The sequence below is a fragment of the Pogonomyrmex barbatus genome, unplaced genomic scaffold, assembly GCF_055798465.1.
Source record: "Pogonomyrmex barbatus isolate J1 unplaced genomic scaffold, ASM5579846v1 scaffold8, whole genome shotgun sequence".
NCBI lineage: Eukaryota > Metazoa > Arthropoda > Insecta > Hymenoptera > Formicidae > Pogonomyrmex > Pogonomyrmex barbatus.
The window spans coordinates 1,872,482-1,892,271 of NW_028297182.1; the positions used below are offsets into that span (position 1 = coordinate 1,872,482).

Below are 19,790 nucleotides of genomic sequence, written 5' to 3' on the forward strand. Positions count from 1 at the left end.
TGTCTTCGATTGGTATATTTTTTTAGATCCAAAAGAATATACCAATCAGAGACAAGAGCTCAACGAGCACACAAATCCAGCTAGCAAATCAACAGGAAAAAAAGCATCGTGTGCCGTTGGCTTTATATATTAAATACCACTTAAAATTCAAAATAACGTTGGTGCAATTGAGCCTTAAGTCTTTAGTTATAAGAAATTGACCAATCATAATCGATTAGTCTCCTATTCTTTGACTATGATTCGTCCATTTCTTATAGATTAAGACTTAAATCACTTATTGTAAACCAGGATTAAAGCAGTTGATCTGCTTGCCGAGCGATTAAATATGATTAGTTCTTTCTTTTAGATCTAATCAATCACATTCAATTGTTTGGCGACAAACACGGCTATTGGTAAAAGCTATTGAACGTAAAAACATTTTAATTACATTTATAATCGTAAAATTGTAAACAAATTGATTAATCAGAATTAGCCTGTTCTCCTCGCAATCCAACAATAATTGATCGTGATTGATCAATTTGCTTACATTTTATAATTAAAATTTTTTTATGTGCAATCATTGATATTTAAAATTGATATAAACTGATGTAAACACCATATAAACATACATATGGAATTTAAAAATAAAGCTGGTACGATGCGCAAAACGATACAAAAACGCATACTCAATATGAACATATCTTACTTTCTTTCCTCTATATATTCTTACATCTATGATAGAAATACACATAATACAGTAAAATGAACAAACCTGAGATATTTTGCGATGTGTCGATTGTTCAAAGTTGATTGGCATATGCTGTTGAATCCAGCCAATCAAACGTCAGCATTATAAGCAAGTTTTAAATAACTACGTGCGTATGCGATCACGTCGAGTAGTCACGCCTAATCATGCCTATGGTGTACGTGTATGTGTCAATGATCTAACTCTCATGGGCTCGATAGACGTCAGAGTAATCAGTGAAGCCAGCAGTGATAATTCGTGGCTTATTGGTAATCAGATATTTTTGGTGCAATGATCGACATGTCATTGTCCAGTTGGTAAACAATCCGATCGCTGGTGGTCGATCACAGGTAACATCGTTCATCAGGTAACGTGATCTCATTCGGTGCAAACCGAATGTCACGATCTGATATTGACAATTCGCGAAATGTCAATAAATCGCACTGGGTGTGACTTATTTTCGCCTCGCGTTGACTTTGAGCCCGATAAAACGCCCCGTATTTTCATCTCGACACCCTTCCGAAAGATGTGAAAAGATTAATGATTCATAATACATATCCGCTGTTAGAGAAGCTCACGACAATTAATTTTCTCATCTTGTGTATTGTACTTTATCTGTCAAATTTTAACGTTGTATCCTCCCAGGATTGTCGGATGTATTTATTTGACAATATTCGTAAATGATTAGGAGTGTTATTCAGATTAAATGATTGGAATTAATGTTAGACAATACAAAGTCCAAAATTAAAACATAATATGTCTTATGTCCTGATTTTGGACTTTGTGTTGTCTTAATATATTAAAAGATGTATATATGCCAATGACACTTGTTTTTTTTAATTTAGCAATGGCCACAGGTGGTAGTAGTTTTATCAGTAAACCAGCCAGAGGATGGTTACATCCAGATCACCTAGTAAGTAAGGAAGGAATTAACTATACAGTGAGGGTAAGTTATTTATTATTTTGTTTAAAATATGTTTGTTTAAATATGCTTAACGATCCTAGATTAAGCATAATATTTTGCTTAGGAATATTTATGTCTTGATAGAAAATAAATAAAAATAGTTTCTATCATTATGAATATTATCAAAATTTTTTAAAAAAATTTATTTTTTTTCTTATTTTATATTAATTTTTATTTCAAAAAGATGTAAAGTAAAATCCTATCATTGTTATCAAAGCGCAAATATTCTTAAGGTAAAGTGTCCTTGAAATAACAAGGAAAGACAATAAGTGTTATAGATCAAAATTAGTCGGAAATTATTTTGAGAATTGGAATGAAAAGATTTATGTTGATTCAATTTATTGATTTCTTTATTTAATTTTTGTCTATATAAAAAATTACAGTATATTGGATGTCTTGAAGTATATACATCTATGAAAAGCTTAGATTTTGAAACACGTTCATGCGTTGCCAAGTAAGTTATTACAAACATTTGAATTATAATTTATTACAACTATTATATTTTTATGTGAATATTCAATAAATATCTTTGTTTTAGGGAATGTATAAATAGAGTCTGTGAAGCTGCCGGATTGAAATCTGCTGACAAAAAAAGAAGGGTATTAGCTCTTATAAAAATAAATAAATATAAAATTATATTTATAAACGATTATATTTATGTTTACAATTCTCATTAAGTGTCTTTCAAACAGGTTGACAGGAAAGTGTTGAGAGCTATAGCAGATAAGCCTTGCTTGGAACATAGTGCTGTCACTGTTAATTTGAGTATTAGCAGTTGCAGTTTATCCTTGACTAATATCGAAACTGGGCACATTATTGCTAAGCATGACATGCCACGTATATCTTTTGCCTCTGGTGGGGATACGGTAAATTTGCACATTGTTTACTATGTTTTATATGTTTTAATATGTACATAACATATTTGTATAGATTTTTTGATAAATGCAATGTGAGCACTAGTCACTATTTTATCTCTTGAAATTGTATTAAAGTTACATTTAAATATATAACAGGAAATACTGGACTTTGTTGCATACGTTGCTAAAAACATGCAAGAATGGCGTGCATGTTATGTCCTTGAATGTACAGGTGGTTTAGCACAGGATGTTATATCTACTATTGGTCAAGCATTCGAACTTAGATTTAAAGAGTTTCTTACAAAACCAAGTTCTCTGCAGTAAGTTTCACTGTCAAAATGAGCGCATTTTATACCTCGAGAATTACGATAGTTCTTATTTGTAACTTTACATATTTATTTTGATTTAGTCCGGTGCTAAATGGTGTCAGAGAAGCAGATCGAGATTATTACAACGATTTACCAGGAAAAGTACCGCCAGATATTGGACCACCACCAGTACCTCCTTTGCCTACTACAGCGTCCACACTGCCTAATCTGAAGCACCATCAAAATCACGCGTCGCGCATTCACGCACAAAATATCGCAGTTGATTCATTTTCAGCTACTGCAGATAGACATCAGCAGTTGGCAGGTAAAACAATTTTTGACGCAGAATAAAAGAAAAACTTAATTGTTACGTACAAATTTTTTTTTTATATTCTATTTTACATCATTTTTTTCAGAAACTGGAAACCTAATTGATTTGAACTCAGATAGCACTATATCGTCATCAACGAATTTAAATATGTCTGAACACAATTACGTAAACGACAGTGTTATAGCTGCAAACAGAGACAATCATCGTGATCCAGCATCACTTTTTGATGTTTTCGATATGCGTAAGAAAATTAAGAAAATTACGTTTTATTATTCTCATTTTTAATAAAAGTTCAAAACTTTATAATTATAAATAAAATACTTTTGATTGCTATAAAGTTATAATTTGTTTAGATCTTATGATATTACAATCATGAGAATATTATACAAAATGAATAAAATTAATATTAAAATTTTATTTTAAAAAATTTTTTGTAAACTTGTTTGTAATTTATAATTTATATCGAATTTTTTTTTTATAAAATCACAGAACCGTTCAGTTCTGCAATATCAGATATGAACAAATTAAGCCCTCGATCACAAAAGGAGCAATTGAAACAAGAGATATGGTTTCATGGAAGTGTTAGTCGATCTGAAGCAGAATCCATGCTTACTAGAGTAATTATATTAAAGAATATAAATCTTATTTATAATTTGATATATATATGAATTTATCTCTCATCATTTGTTTTATTTTTCTTCGTAAGGATGGCGATTTTTTGGTTCGAGAATCAAAACAAGGTTCTCCTGGCCAGTATGTTTTAACTGGAATGAATAATAATATCCCAAAACATTTATTACTGATTGATCCTGAAGGTGTTGTAAGTATTTCATTAAATACTTTATAATGAATTTAGTGCAAAAATTAAAGATTGCAATCTCTAAAAACTTCTCATATAAAATATTTATCAATTATAAATTTAAACTTGCATTAATAAAGTTATAATAAACAATAATCAAAGCGATGCAAATCTTTGTTTACAGGTTCGCACAAAAGATCGTGTATTTGATAGCGTGAGTCATTTAGTAAATCATCATTGTGACAATGTATTGCCTATCATATCGGCTGACAGTGTTTTAGTATTGCGTTATCCTATCCCCAGGCATACAAATTATTGATTTTAATATTAACTAAGGACTAAACTTGGTAAAGATTTTCCATGTAATTATTTTCCACATCTTTGGATGCGAAAATTTTTAGCAAGTTTTGGCCTTATGTGATATTTTTAGAATCAGTCACTTCACACAAAATATATACATTTATAAATATATAGAAATATATATATTGTTTGTAGTATCTTTTTATTGTATAAATGAATAGATGATTTATGAATATTTCTCTGTGAATCTCTTTATAAAATGTGCCAACCTAGCCAAAGTATAATATAATTTTTATAATTCATCAGAGAATTAAGCACATTCCGATTTTTTGTATGAAATATCACAATCTGGTTTGTGACATTGAATTTTACTTAAGATTTGTATACGTAGAGAAATTTTATATATATATCTAATTATATTTTAGATATGGAGTATGTTTTTTATATCAAATACATTGTTACAACTTCATCTTTCATGCAAAAAATAGCTATAATAAATATAATTTTAGACAGTATACTGTCTCATTTTATTTCATTAATTCTTGGAATTTGTAATGTTTATTCATTAGTAATTTCTTTTTGTTGTATTACAGTTATAATAGATTTTTCTATTATAAAATTAAGAATTTTATAAAATAAAATTGTATAGATTCCAACAATTCAATAAATTTAAATATTGTCCCGTATTTTTTATATACATGTAACACAACAAATTAATATTTTTTAAATATACGAAGATACTTCGTTTTAAATATATTTTTTATATTTAATTTACATATATTTAGTATTTTTATTTTGAAATGATTCTGTTTTAATAATAATAAATAACTAGGTAAAGAAAATAATACATTTTTTATAAAATATATTTTAATTAATTTTATTTACAATATTTTATTTACAAAAAGCTTTATTAATTATTTACAATAACGATCTGCTTTCATTTTACTTCTTCTGTCTAATAAAATTTCATGCAAATTTCCTTCTGTTTTTGCTTTTTCCAACTCGGAATGATCAGATTTATTTATTCTTAACTTTTTATCTTGAAATTTTTGAAATTTTCGTCTGTAAAATTAAATATTAATATTAAAATTATTAATATATAATATTAAAATATATAATATATAATATTAAAATATTAATATTATAAATTTATTAATATTAATATTAATTAAATTATAAAATGCTTTTAAACTTGATTTAAAATAGAAAGAAGTTTAATGAATAAAAAAATTAATAAAAGCAATAAATCAAATATAAAGTTTTAATAAAAAATATAGATATTTATGTTCAATAATTACATATAATCATATAATTATACATAAAAGTTCATACTTACACATAATTTACTTCAACATCTGCAAGTGTACCTTGTTCTTCTTTTGGTATATCTTTACTAGGACTTTGAGAACGTTGTATTATACTTCTTATAACAACAAACTCTGATGGACCAGCTGTTCTATTTTGACAAGTTATATCATCATCATTTGAAACTGATATAAAACATCCTGTATTATTTAGTATTGCAAGCTTGCCATCCTAGAAAATAATACAAATCTAAGAAATATATAAGAAATATATATAATTTTATATAAATTTAAATGTGTGTATGTGTGTGTATTTTGTATGCAAACAGAAAAATAAGCAAATTAGGTTAGATCCAGTATTTAACAAGTAATGGAATAAAGTATCAAAATTCTGAAATCACAAATATTAAAATATTTTTCAAATATTCTAGATTAGATTAAGTTATGTTATATAATATAATTTAATATTTATATCTACTCTTTTATATATATATATATATATATATATATATATATATATATATGAAACTTACTTGAAAGATTGGTTCCCACTGTTCTATAGAACCAACTGCATCGCTTCTTCCAATAACAACACCATTTTTATCAACGCCAAGATATTTGCCATATCCTGATTTCAAAGCAACTTTGGTTTCGCTGACAGGAAATGCTGTTAAAATTTCCTCTGGTGATGGACCTTCTCCTTCGACATGCGGTGCTCCAAGAGTAAACAATCCATTGTCGAGTGCTTTCATATAAGTTTGATTTCCAAATTCAATGGCCACTGTGCCAGTGATTTCAAGTACATTCTTAACTTTCCACCATCCTCCTGTAAAATAAGATTTTTTTTTATATATATTTATTGTAAAAATATGTCATGCATTGTTTGTCTTATGCAAAATGATTATTAAATACCATGAGTGAGAGTATCTTTATCATCTACAGTGACATCCAGTTCTTTCTCCTGTTTCTTAGATTTTCGTTTCTTTGGTCTAAAAAGAAAAAAAATCTATGAATAATATTGATGATGTATGAATATACGTTGAATTTTAAACGGTTGATTAACAATGGTCAATGACGATAAGGAGAGATATGTACCTTGATTTCTCGCCTTTTAAAACTAATTTTCCCGTTCGCACCTTGTCATATTCTGACATTTTGATATCAACAGCACAGAAAAAATAAATAAATAAATAAATATAATCTGTGGATCTCACACACGTTCGTATAAAATAGAATTAAACAAAATGCAACAACTATATCGAAGAGACGTTATATTGTGCAATGGCTTCTACAGGACGCAGTAAAGCAGCCATGCAGCGAGACGACGACCAATCATCTGCTTGCTCTTTTAATAAAACACAAGGTTTACAGGTGCAGTAACTGAACCAAGCAAGCGATCATTTTACTCGAAATTAAAGTGAAAGATTGATTACCATGTTGTTTTTCCTCACAATTAATGGCGGTAATTATGAATAAAAATTTTTAAAATATATAAAAATATTAAAATATAAACATCGATTAAAATTCTCCGTGAATTATAATTCAAAATTATTTTAGTTTAAAAGGTTTGTAAAAAAAAAAAATTTATTTCACAAGACTTAAAATGTTTTAATTTAGAAATTTTCAAAAGAGAGTTGTAAAATTATTAAAAGTTTCTCTAGCTTACTTTTTAAGGAAAATCTCTTTGAATAATTTTTATTTCATGTTTTGTTTAATGTGTACTAAATATCCATATTAAATTTTAAATCAAGTTTATATCATTTCTTCATAAGACTAGACAACACAACTACGCGCGACACGCGTTATATATTTTTTTAAATAGAAGGAGCAGAAATTAATACAATACTATTATATTATTAATTTTTTTATACATTCAACACATACAATATCTAAATGATCTCCGCGACAACAATCGTTCATCAAGTTAGCGCAGAGAGAGAACCAATCGCGAAGAAGAGGCAACAATAAATTTTGAGAGATGATAGCAATGGGCTTTACATTGATACTTCTTTTAAAAATAGATTAATATATATTATTATTATAAAATAAATATAAGAAATTAATACACAGATATAAAATGTATAAAAATTTTTTATTTTAGATTCATACTTGTTATTCAATGATTTTTTTAAAAATTCTTAACAGCTATTTATATTATTACATCTATTTAATTTCTTGACATTTGAAATACATTTATTGGAGATATGATTGCTTTTTGCTGTATTAGATATCATAAATAACATATTATATTTTATCTTCCTATCATCACTACATAATAAAAAAATTCATACTTTTTACACTAACCATATGTGTAAAAAACCACTAACTTGTACATCTTTGGGGAATATTAAAATAATTTTATTAAAAAAAATGTTATTTTTTTCTATTACATTCAAATGATTAAACAATTGCTATGGCTGAAATTGCTATGTTAAAGCTAAAGAATATTTTAAATATTATGTTTCTAATATTGTATAATTTTTATAAATTATCAGCAATTACTAATACATTAATTTTTTTATGTTTAATTAAGAAATTCAATAATACAAATCAAAGATTGCTGTCATCTAATGAATTATTTACATCATTTTTATCTTCTTTGTATAACTCCTACAATAAAAATATATATAATATGTAGATTAAGGATTGATGTTAAATATGATATTAAAATACAATGTAATATAAATAACATTACCTGTAATGTCTCAGCAAGTGCTTTTGTCTCTTCTAACATTTCTTTGTAAACACGAATTTCCTCTTCTTTTTTTGCAATACGTTGTACAAGTATTTTATTTTCCTCTAAAGCATCTACAAGCGCAATTTGTCTTCTATCAGCTAGGATTTGCCAATAGTTTTCACTAGGATTATCTAAATCAAATAAAATTAATACTTAATTAAATGTTTAATTTTTTATAAATAAAACAAATTAGAAATATACAAATATGAAAAAGTAAAAAAATATTTTCAGTAGGTGGATACCTGTGGATGTTAAATCTTTAATTTTTATTCTATCCCATGCAGTCTGAACAGCCTTGTTTTTCTTTGTGACTTTCAAATATTTAGAAGTATCTTTTTTAACTGTTTCTACATCCCTAGAATACACTCTGTTTTTAGAATCTGTAATTATTTCTTTTACACATTCATAATAAATATTTGACAATAACTTACTGTTTTGTCTTTGCTCTTTGTGATTTGGTAGATCTAAGAATTCTGTCAACACCAACTAACATCTCATTGTCAGTAGCTGCTGGCTGTAATACCTGCAAAGGTTTCCTATCCTTGTTACCCTTGTTCTGTAAAAAAAAAAGAAATCATATTCAGTTTTATATATATATATATATATATAGAATCAAAAAGATACATGTTTTAAATTTCTGTTATAAAAGAGATAAATGTACCGACTTTAGGGATGAGTGTTTTGACATCAGCCAATTCCATCGTACGGATCTAAACAATTTCAAGAATTTCAAAAAAACGTTTAATCAGCTGATTAAATTATGACAAGCGTGTCTCGTTTTCGCACTTTATTCATTGATCAACTGCTGATCCTGTCCCATACAAATAATCATACGTAACAAGAGAAAATTGCCAAGCAAGTTGATTTTTTCAGGAGCGTTGAAAAAAATTTCTGCGCATGCGTAGAAACGGAAATTTTAAGCCTTTCCAGGTGAATGACTTAGTGTCGGTCCACAATAGATAATTTAAGCTTTAAGAAGTAAGAAATTGATCAATTATAATCGAATATGAAAAGAATAATTGACTATGATTGGTCAATTTCTTATGGTTTAAAGATTAAATACTTATTGTGGATCGACACTTACAAAATACGACCGTTGAATACTCGCTATTATTGGGCGAGTTCAAGCTGCTTTGTCAGCTTGAATTCGTCCATTGGTTATGTTCATCATAAAAAGCAGCTTTGCAATTTTAAATGCGTGTAAATTTTTTTAATATGACTGATTTATACATTTATTTTGGCTTTAGGCGAGATTTAAATGTGTATCTGTCTTTATCTTCTTTTCTAAGTAAATAAAGACAGACACATATTTAAGTTTTGTTCAAAACCAAAATAATGTTAATGCAATCGGATCTAAGAGCAAGAACCAATCATGTTATAAAATTTTATACACTTGTAAAGCTGCTTTTTTTTTGCAGCTATTGGTAGGTTCTTTTAGTGTCAGTCCATAATAAATATTTAATCTTTAAATCGTAAGAAATTGACCAATCATAATCGATTATTCTTTTCATATTTGATTATAATTGGTCAATTTCTTACTTCTTAAAACTTAAATCATCTATTGTGGACCGATACTTAAGCAGCGTTTACAATGAGATTTTAAGGCGTAAGATTTAAGAAATTGGCTAATCATAATCGATTTATAGAAGAATAATCGATTGTGATTGGCCAATTTCTTAAGCTTACGTCTTAAAGTCTTATTGTCAGCACCGCTTTAAAGACTTCTACAATTACAGCCAATGATTACGGAGCGCTCATCGTTGTATTTCCTGAACGCACCCAGAGTGGCGTGAAATTTATACACAATTTCTGGCGTGTGTTGATCTAAATAAGGACCACGATCCGAAGGGAAAAGTTTTATACATAATCGTAACATCAAATTGTTTATTTTGTTTGAATTAACGAAATAAATAAATTCTGTTCGACATGGCGGAGGAAATGCTGAGGGAATTGGAAGCCGCGGCGCAAGTTATTTTGGTGAGTCGCTAGATTTTCTTGCCGCTAGATTTTCTTTGTCTCTCAAATAGATCATCGCGAAGCTTCCAGCTTAAATGCGATCGATGAATGAAACAAAGAGTATCGTCCACGAATTCTGGCGAAACTTCTTTCCTTCCCTCAAATTGAGTCTAAATTTATGAGTAGGAAGTATCATATTCTATCGCGCTCGAGAATTTTTGTCTACGTTCATGAGATCTGATTTTGAGGTTAAAATCTTCGACACATTTAAAAATTTATCTTTCTAAGATTCAACAAAATTCTAGATACCCGCGTATGCATTTGACGTCTTGCGATAGAATGAAACAGAACAAAATTTAAATATATTTCTAGAACGAGGCAGACGATTTACGCAAATAAATGTCATGTGTGAGACAAAGCAAAACAAAACTTTCAGACGTGTCAGTGCAGTCCACGTGTTACGTAATTTCATATATTTTTTTATTTAGAGAAGGCATGGCTTTCACTCTATGAAAGAGAAAGCAGTAAACAAGATGTTGGATATATAATAACCAGTTTGCTGGTAGATTCAAGTAAAATATTGCAATAGATTCTTGTTAATGACATCTGCATCTAGTTCACATATTTTATCTTGTATATGAACATGTAAAATAGAATGTGTGTAATTGTTCTAGTAGTAACTCAAATAACACAAAGTTTAAAATTAGAACATAAAATAAAACTTAGGAAGATAAAAAATAGATAAAAAATTTTGTCTATTGGAAATATTGGATTATTAATCTGATATTAAAATATAATACAATTTTTTTATAAATATTTTTCTTTAGAAAGTTTTCTCATGTTCTTGAATTTATATGACTAATTAATTCAGTTATTATTTGTAATTAAATATTCCAAGTCTTTCTATTATTGTTGAGAAAAAATTGCTGATATGTTTTAATTGCTCATATAAATGTATCAAATCTAAAGTCTGCTAGATAGTAAAAGAAATATCTCATTTGCTTGAAATTATAGAGCATTAATAAATAATTTTATCGCATTACTTTTAGGCGCCGCCAAATCTAATCACATCAGAACAACGTCAGTCTGCGGAAACTGTATTTATAAATTTTCGGAAAACAAAATCACCGTATCAATTATGTCAGCAAATTTTAGAATCAAGCACTGTAGATTATGTACTATTTGAAACAGCTGGTTTAATAAAAACAGCTCTAGTCCAAGAGTGGCCCACTCTGCCAGAATCTGACATTTCATCATTGAGATACTACTTGTTGCATTACGTTATGAGTAGACCTACATTAGCACCATATGTCAAGGCAAGAATACTCCAAGTTTTTGCAATAATAATTAAGAGAGGCAGTGTAGATGACTTTGGACAGGAGAGAAGTCGAATTTTAGGTGAAATAGAAAATTTAATAAAGGGTGGAGACTTATCAAATGTAAGTATACATTAGAATAAGATTGTCCAAAATTATATCATCTTATGTGATGTGTAAAAGAGAAAAAGGGACTAAAAATCATTTCCTTATTTGTAGCAAATTTTAGGCTGCAATATTTTATCTGCAATATTGCAAGAATATGCAACGACTGCTAAATCGTCTGATATAGGTTTAACATGGGAAGTTCATTTTAAGGAGAAGAAACAGTTCGAGCTAAGCGATATGAAAAAAATTTTTAAATTTTGTATTGAAATATTTGGTGAATTAATCAAGAAGGATTTTAATGACTCGACATTACCTGTCGTGAAACCTTTACTTTCCATTGTGGAGAGTATACTTACTTGGAGTTTTATCTACGTAAATTATATCCTTTTATTATTAATATTGTAAATAATATATAATATAAAATAATATAATAATATATAATATATAAAACTTGACATTCATTGATATAAAAATATTATATATTAATTGAAAAAGAAACAAAGTTGGAAATTAAATATTCTCATCATTCAAATAAATGAATAATGACTTTCTATATATAATACAATATAAATAAGAAAGATTATTATAGTTAGTAGTTCTAGATTTATATTTATTTTATAATTATTTTTGTAAATTTTTATAAATATTCCATTTTATTCTTATTTATATTATAGCTTATATTTTATTCAATTTACATTTAATATTAAGTATGATTTAATAGTAACATATAAATTTAAACATCAAATATGAAGTATAAATATGATAAAAAAAATTCATATATAGTTAAAGTAAAATAATATTACAGTTAAACCTTAACTCCAGTGCACTACCTAAAAGATTATATTATATGTGTGAAGTTAATGAATCTGGAAACAGTCCGCCATTGAGATTACATATACAATGGCAGGATATAGTACTAGATCCAGCAATATTAGATCTATTTTTTACATTGTATTGGAAAGTACGCAATAATCCACAACTAGCTCACCATGCTATGAACTGTTTGATACAACTGGCGAGCTTACATGGTAGAATTTTAAACGGTGAACAATTAAAAGTGCAATATCTGACAAATTATATGCAGAGATTTTTGAAACTTGTATCGACCATTGAGATTAGTGATCAAGAGGCAAATGGAATTACCAATATTATAAGAAAAATTAATTATTTCTTTCAAAGTTCACTGAAATATCTTCCCGAAGACATGTTGAAATCTTTTTTAGAACAAATAACAAGATTAACATGTTTATTTATAGAATGTGCTGCACAAGAAGAATCGGTAATTATTATTTTATTTGGATCCATATTTGAAGTTTGGTATAAAAATTTTTGAATTTGATTCTAATCTTCTTAGAATATTTAATTTTATAAAAAAGTCCTTTATTATATTATATGTATATTAATGTAATTGATTTTTTTATATGTATATAAAAAAATTTATATAAATTTTTATGTTTACAGATACATACTGATGATTGCTTATATATGGAAGCTATGGAACACATGTTTGAAATATGGCCATGTGTGTTTTTATCAGGTTGGGGAGCATTTCCAATAGAATTTTGTAAGCAGAGCTCTATTCAGATATTCGATATATATCTTCGATGTCACTTGTCACCTCCTGAAGGTATAAGAAATATCGGTAGCAAAAGTCTTAGTGAGGAAGTAGCAGATGTGGAAGATGATGACAAAGTTAAATATAAGGAGCAGTTACAAATAGTTGGTAAATAGCATTAGTGGATTTATATGTATTATAAATATCTATTAAAAGATATTTTGTTACATTGATTTCAACAATATAATAACGATATAATATGTTTGATAAAATTTTAGGAAATTTTGGAAGACAAGTGCTGAGGCATTCTTTACCTCTATTAGTGCAATTACTTGAAGATCGAATACATAAGTTGCGTGATAATCTAAACATATTGGCTGAGCAAAATGAATCTTCATCACGACCTGCATCCATGGATGAGTTATATGAGGATTTGCATTGGCTTATTTTAATAATAGGGCATGTTTTTTGTATGGAAGCGGAAGGTGAAACAGCATTAATACCTATAGAAATTACACGATGCAGTATGGAACAGGTTTGTAAAAGTTCAGTAACTTCTCTATCAGAGTAAAATAGAGATACTAAATTTTCTTTGTATTTTCAGTTTCGCGAGGGACAAGTCGATATAAATCGTACATTGGAATTTTTAGTATCTTCGCAAGATATTCAATCGGATATAAGTAATCCGACGGACTGTATCGACCAAGTTATTCGATTAATCACTGGCATTTTTCGCTTATGCACTATTGAGAAAACTGCTATAGGAATACACTTGGAAAATATACTTAGTCCTGAATTAAGTAATACGATAATATGGTTTTTACAAAGATGGTCGCAGTGCTATCTTTTGCCAACTGAAGACTATTACACCGAATTAAGCACTACGCTTTTGCATGCTTTCGGTGTTGATAGTCCCGGTGCGTTATGGTCGATGAATTTTATCTTGGATAAAGTAATTTGCAACCTTAATGCTTTTAAAAGTGAACCAGCATTAGTAAAGGAAACTATAAAATTGTTAATATCTCTTTGTAATTCACGAATGAGGTAAATATAACACGGAAAATGTATAATAGTCACATTAATAATTTGTTTAGGGACAACGATATTTTTCCGTACAAATTAATAATTGATAAATTAAGTTTCGAATAGAACTTGACTAGAATGGAAAATTTTCCAGATGGAATCCACGGATTATGGATTTCGCTAAGATTTTTGCTGGATGATATTTTGTGAAAAAAATATGGGGCATTTATTTTCTGGTAGGTGATTGCACATACCCGCTTTTGCGCGGCAAGAGAATTGATCATAAATCATATAAATATATATACAATAATAACAAATATTAATTTAAATTCAACTTATTTTACATATATATCTAATGGAAATATATTGAGAAAGTAAAATTATATATGTATGTACATATAAAATTCCTCATAAAGTTTGTATACGCTCAATTTTGTATGTTTGATAATGTTCGCCTCTTTTTTCTAAAATTTAATTGGACACCATATTTTACGTAATTTTAAATGATCTGTATTTAACAATTCTAAAATTTTAATATTCTTAAAATTTACTTAAGAATATATTTTTATTAACAAAATTCAGCTTGTTAAAAAACATATTTAATGTTGAGTAAATAATGACATGTTTGGTTTAATTTAATAGAAATTTTCAAAAATTTTTCCTAAGTTTTTTGATATTTATGTTATTTTCTCTTAAAGTTTAGTACAAATCTTATGAATATTTGAATTTTATGGATCATATATCTATACGATTTTATATCACATATTTATACATAAAAAAGATATGTTAAAGATATATCCAAGAACAAATTAATTCAGAAAATAATCTTTTGATGTTTCGCCATGTTTCGAGTTATAGTTTGTTAATTAATCTTTTGATATTAATCTGTTTACACATTAAAAATTTTTTAATAGATAAGTAATTTATTTTGTGCCTTCCAGCTTTGAAAGGGATTACCATAATCTACTATCTTGTTTTTTCATTTTTACATCTAAATCTTTATTTTTATATCTTTATTTTCAAAATCATTCATTTTGTTTTCAATATATCACTTTATTTTGATACATGACACTTCAGAAAAATAAAATATGCGTGCCCTAGACAAATTATCGTCTACTTTAGTAAATGTATTACGTTTACGATTGCTTTAACAGAATAAATGTTCTTTATGGTTCACGGTTCTTATTTCTTTGTGATTTAATTGTGTTTGTGACAAAAAATATCACATTACATGTTACAGCTTGCATAAAAAAATATAAAGGCATTTGGTATATATTACACAAGATTTAACGTTAAAGTAATCGTTATAATAATATTTTTAATGGTATGGTAAAATCTAAATATATTAATTTTTCAGAGCCTGCTGCTTATTAAAATCTGAACAATTTACTTATATTACTCAGTTGGCTATGAAAACACAATATGATTTTCCTCAAACCATCAAAAGAGGTTTAATGCATGCAGTGGTGAATGCTTGTAGCATGTTACAAAATTTAAGACCAAGTACGGACTATAACCACTGGTTGCAAACTGTAGAATCCTTGAAAATCAGATATACACAATTAATTTCTAGTAATAATTTCATGTCGTCCTACCACGAGGAACACATTAAAGTTCAAGTCATAGATATATTGGAATCTTGTATAGGTAATTTGTTGAATATTTATTTAAGTTTTTATGTGATCGATAGTTCGTATATTTTATTTGAGATAAAATTATACATATGAAATTGTCATTTTATTTAAATAGGTGTGTTGCAAGGTACTGAAAGTGCGATAGTAACGGTCGTGTATCAACATACTTATCCTATATTAAATGAATTACCAAAATTATTATCTTTGTATCATAATTATCAAGATATAGTGCAACTTATTTTAGAACTATTCAATGAATATACGAAAATTTTATTTGATTTAACAGAGGTAAGTTCTTGCTATTTATCTGAGCTATTAAAATTAATTGCTGGTATTTAGTTTTAATATTATTGTATTATTTTAGCCTGATCTTGTCTCCGTATATAAGACTTGTTTAAGATTGTTGCAAACATATGCACGTTGCAACGGTCATCGACTTACCATAGATTCGACTGCAGAAGAGGATACTTTTCAGGATATTTTATTAATAATGCGATTATTAACTAATTTATTAATTAAAGATATATTTAACTTAAATCATGCAGTAAAACAATCGGCGAATGAATCTATCGATCCTGTTCTATCCACTGACGTTTTTCTGTATGGCTTAAATATAATCATGCCTTTGATGACGATGAATTTGTTAAAATTTCCGTCATTATGTTTACAGTAAGTATAATTATATTTAATCAATATGTAAATAGAAAATATATATTTATTAAGTTAAATTATCAAATTGAAATTATAATAAATAAAATCATTTTCAATTTTTATTAATGGTTTAAATATTTAATTTGAAAGATTTTTACGAACTTTGAATTAGTTCGTGTATTATAATATTTCTATCCTTGTTATATTGGCATATATTTAATATTGCTTTTTTTACAGGTATTTCAAAATGATAGCATTCGTATGTGATCTATGTCCTGATCACATTTGCGACCTATCTCCTAAACTGTTGCAGCAGCTCTTAGCGTCAGTAGAATTAGGTTTATATTCATTTGGCAATGAAATAGCTGCGCTTTGCTGTGATACAATTCAAGTTTTAGCCAAGCATATTTTTAATGAAGTTATACACGGACATTCACGTAAAGATGTAATGGCTCCTTTCCTGAATGTGAGTTTTTACTTAAATGATTAAATGTGCTTTTTAGAATCCAAATTCTAACATATTGAATTTATTTTTTTCAGTTACTCATAAGTCTCATTTTGTCACATCAAATGGATTCAGATTTGATACCAAGCGCCAGTATGCCTCTGTACTATCTCATATGTTGCTATCAGGATCAATATCAGCAACTTGTACAAAGCATTGTGTCCACTCAGACGGATCCACAGGTAGCACAAAGATTAGCAAATGCATTCACTACGTTGACAGCGAATATAGAATTAAACGCTGAACGTGATCAAAGAATAAAGTTCAAAGATAACTTTGAAAAATTTATCGTAAACGTACAAGGATTCTTAATGGTTAAGTAAAGATTAGAAATTAAAATGTAAATACGCAAAAATAAAGAATTTATTTAAACAATATAAATTTAGATATTGAAGCTGATTGAAAAATTTCAAGATCGTGTTTCCGTCGTACGTTTAATCATGCGGTTAATTTCCCGCTTAGATATTTTTCACGGCGCTTAGATTTTTTTTTTAACAAATTTAGTTAATGTATTTATAGAAAAATCAAATTAAATTCAGTTTTTTTTAATTAGTGCAGACGAATATATTGATTAACTACGCAACGAGTTTTTAATGTACGGATGATGTTTACGGAAAAAGGACATATATTAAGCATATAAGCTTTTTATTGACCGATTTTATTACACGTTACCACTTACAGTGAGCCTAGCGAAATATTCGAGTAACCATAATATAATATTTATAATAAATACTAGTTACAGCATCGATGCACGTTTCCGATAGTAAATGATCGAAGGAAAACGTTTTGTAACGAATGTTTAGTTTATGAACGAAACACATGGAACTTACATACTTGGTACAGATCGCATCGTCGTTAGCCTTCCTGTTATTATGTTGCCTCGCGAATGATTCTCAGTGTTCCACAAAAGAACGCTTATTAAAGTAACATTAAATTTATTTATATATTTATATAATTTATACTTTGTATTATGTATATATATAAGCGAACGTGTCCTCTCTCGCGCTCTCTCATACACCCTCCTTTCATACAATCTCCATTCGGATTCTTTTTCTCCCTCTCTTTCTCTCTCACTTGCTTTTCTCTGTCTTTCAGTCTCTCAGGCACACTCTCATTCTTGTCGTGTCCGTTCTTCTTCTCTCCTATATTTCGTCTACTAGTAATAACAATGATTATTAATCTCTCCAACGACTTAAATGCGATGTAAATTTCTCTGGTAATGTACGCTTCTTTCTCTCTTTCTCTCCTCTTCCTCTTATTTTCTTTCATCATGTATACCACTTGCTCTTCGCTATAGTCGATAGAGAGCCTAAAGTTCAACTTATATACTTATGCATTTATTTCTCGATATACATCGTACGGTGTTGTTAACAAAATAAAACTATCAGATACTACAACAGTCAGCAAGCGAAAACGGATAATCAGTGGTGGGGCGTTTACACTCGTGTAAAGCCGCGTTCGAAAAGTCGTGTGGGCGATCGAAAAGAGAAATACATAATTGGCCTCAGGATCGAGCGCGCGAGACGCCTTTACGACTAGAATCAATCGAATCAAGATCGTCTTCCGTCAAATTCCGATATCCACATCTACGTCGGAGATCTCCCCTTCTCGGGAGAATCCTGGTCGAAACCTCGTATTTCGCGAGATGTCAAGGTACACGAAATCGATGGACCACTTCGATGGAAGGGTAACAATCTAGAATTGTTCGCACTTGCGAAAGGAGTTTGGATGAGGTTTCTTATCGAAGGGACGGTAACTAAGGGGTACAACGAAGTAAATGACAATTGGACAATTGGAAAAGAGTATACATGTAGAACTTATACAGCGTAGATGCGCTCCCAAGTAGCATTTATGGAATGTAATTAGAGAGATGACAGAACTCGCGATATAATAATTACAAAATGTATGAATATAGTATTTACGATTCTACACAGCTGTTTACTCAGTAAGCAAAATATTAATAGCAGTTTGCTAGTAAATTCGAATAGAATATTATAACAGATTGGTATATCAACTATATTTGCATTAAGCTCGAATTCCTGCTAGCGGAGATTGTCGATGTCAATTTATCAATCTATTCTATTGAATTTACTGGCAAAAAAACTGCTAACATTTTGTCTATTAAGAAAACTTCTGGAAACAAAATATATGCTATAATTATTTCTGCTAGCAGAAATATAATAAAAATTTATTAACAGAATATGACGATAAATTAACTATAGAACTGAATCTATCATTTCGAAACTGTTTAAACAATATATTCTATTTAAATCCTTACGAAGTAATAGATACAGTTCAGTTTCCGCAATCAAATCTGCAATCATATTTTGTTAGCAAATTTCATCATATTATTGCTAACATTTTATCGACTAATATTCATTTCTATCAATGTAGATTAGCTTTAATCTTGGTTTAATTAATTTATTTTTTTTTAAAAGAAAAAGGGTAAATAGTAAGTTAAATTGATCCATATTAGTAAAAATATATAATAAATATAGGATACAATGGATAAATTAATAGCGGATTTATAGGATCTCCATTCAGATTTTACTGTCTGAGTAACAGGTTCTGAGTATTCGATGATGTGGGATGGAGCCCAAAATAAATTTCTGCTATGTGCGAGAAATGTCAATACTACATGTCGACTGTCATGAAATGCCTATTATATAATACATATTGTAATACATATCGAGAGAGCGTGTCCGCCTTTGACTAACA

General features: G+C 28.3%; 4 protein-coding genes across 5 annotated transcripts; 2 read left to right on the forward strand and 2 right to left on the reverse strand.

Annotated features, from left to right (window-relative positions):
- The first annotated feature begins 860 nt into the window (after positions 1-860).
- Shc (SHC-adaptor protein) lies at positions 861-4,798 on the forward strand. 2 transcript variants are annotated; one of them, XM_011648796.3, is made up of 11 exons: positions 861-1,091; positions 1,570-1,670; positions 2,072-2,142; positions 2,227-2,287; positions 2,381-2,554; positions 2,702-2,865; positions 2,955-3,178; positions 3,270-3,425; positions 3,674-3,801; positions 3,891-4,004; positions 4,168-4,798. In XM_011648796.3, the coding sequence occupies exons 2-11, from the start codon at positions 1,572-1,574 to the stop codon at positions 4,300-4,302; spliced, it is 1,326 nt and encodes a 441-aa protein (XP_011647098.1). In that variant the 5' UTR covers positions 861-1,091; positions 1,570-1,571; the 3' UTR covers positions 4,303-4,798. The 2 variants fall into 2 exon arrangements, with proteins under 2 accessions (XP_011647098.1, XP_025075705.1); XM_025219920.2 differs by having other exon boundaries at positions 861-1,074.
- A 334-nt stretch (positions 4,799-5,132) lies between these two features.
- Positions 5,133-6,941, reverse strand: FRG1 (FSHD region gene 1). The gene is made up of 5 exons (XM_011648798.3): positions 6,683-6,941; positions 6,500-6,576; positions 6,121-6,413; positions 5,620-5,819; positions 5,133-5,345 (listed from the first exon to the last, which is right to left on the reverse strand). The coding sequence occupies exons 1-5, from the start codon at positions 6,739-6,741 to the stop codon at positions 5,198-5,200; spliced, it is 777 nt and encodes a 258-aa protein (XP_011647100.2). The 5' UTR covers positions 6,742-6,941; the 3' UTR covers positions 5,133-5,197.
- Positions 6,942-7,660: 719 nt separating this feature from the next.
- Positions 7,661-9,277, reverse strand: LOC105433466 (uncharacterized). The gene is made up of 5 exons (XM_089083769.1): positions 8,990-9,277; positions 8,756-8,880; positions 8,567-8,679; positions 8,283-8,455; positions 7,661-8,197 (listed from the first exon to the last, which is right to left on the reverse strand). The coding sequence occupies exons 1-5, from the start codon at positions 9,023-9,025 to the stop codon at positions 8,138-8,140; spliced, it is 507 nt and encodes a 168-aa protein (XP_088939895.1). The 5' UTR covers positions 9,026-9,277; the 3' UTR covers positions 7,661-8,137.
- An 821-nt stretch (positions 9,278-10,098) lies between these two features.
- LOC105433459 (exportin-4) lies at positions 10,099-17,453 on the forward strand. Its single transcript, XM_011648799.3, has 12 exons — positions 10,099-10,301; positions 11,330-11,719; positions 11,816-12,083; positions 12,532-12,983; positions 13,166-13,427; positions 13,538-13,794; positions 13,864-14,303; positions 15,640-15,929; positions 16,032-16,204; positions 16,281-16,585; positions 16,805-17,033; positions 17,108-17,453. Exons 1-12 carry the CDS (start codon positions 10,251-10,253, stop codon positions 17,393-17,395), a joined length of 3,405 nt encoding a protein of 1,134 aa, XP_011647101.2. The 5' UTR covers positions 10,099-10,250; the 3' UTR covers positions 17,396-17,453.
- The last annotated feature ends 2,337 nt before the right edge of the window (positions 17,454-19,790 follow it).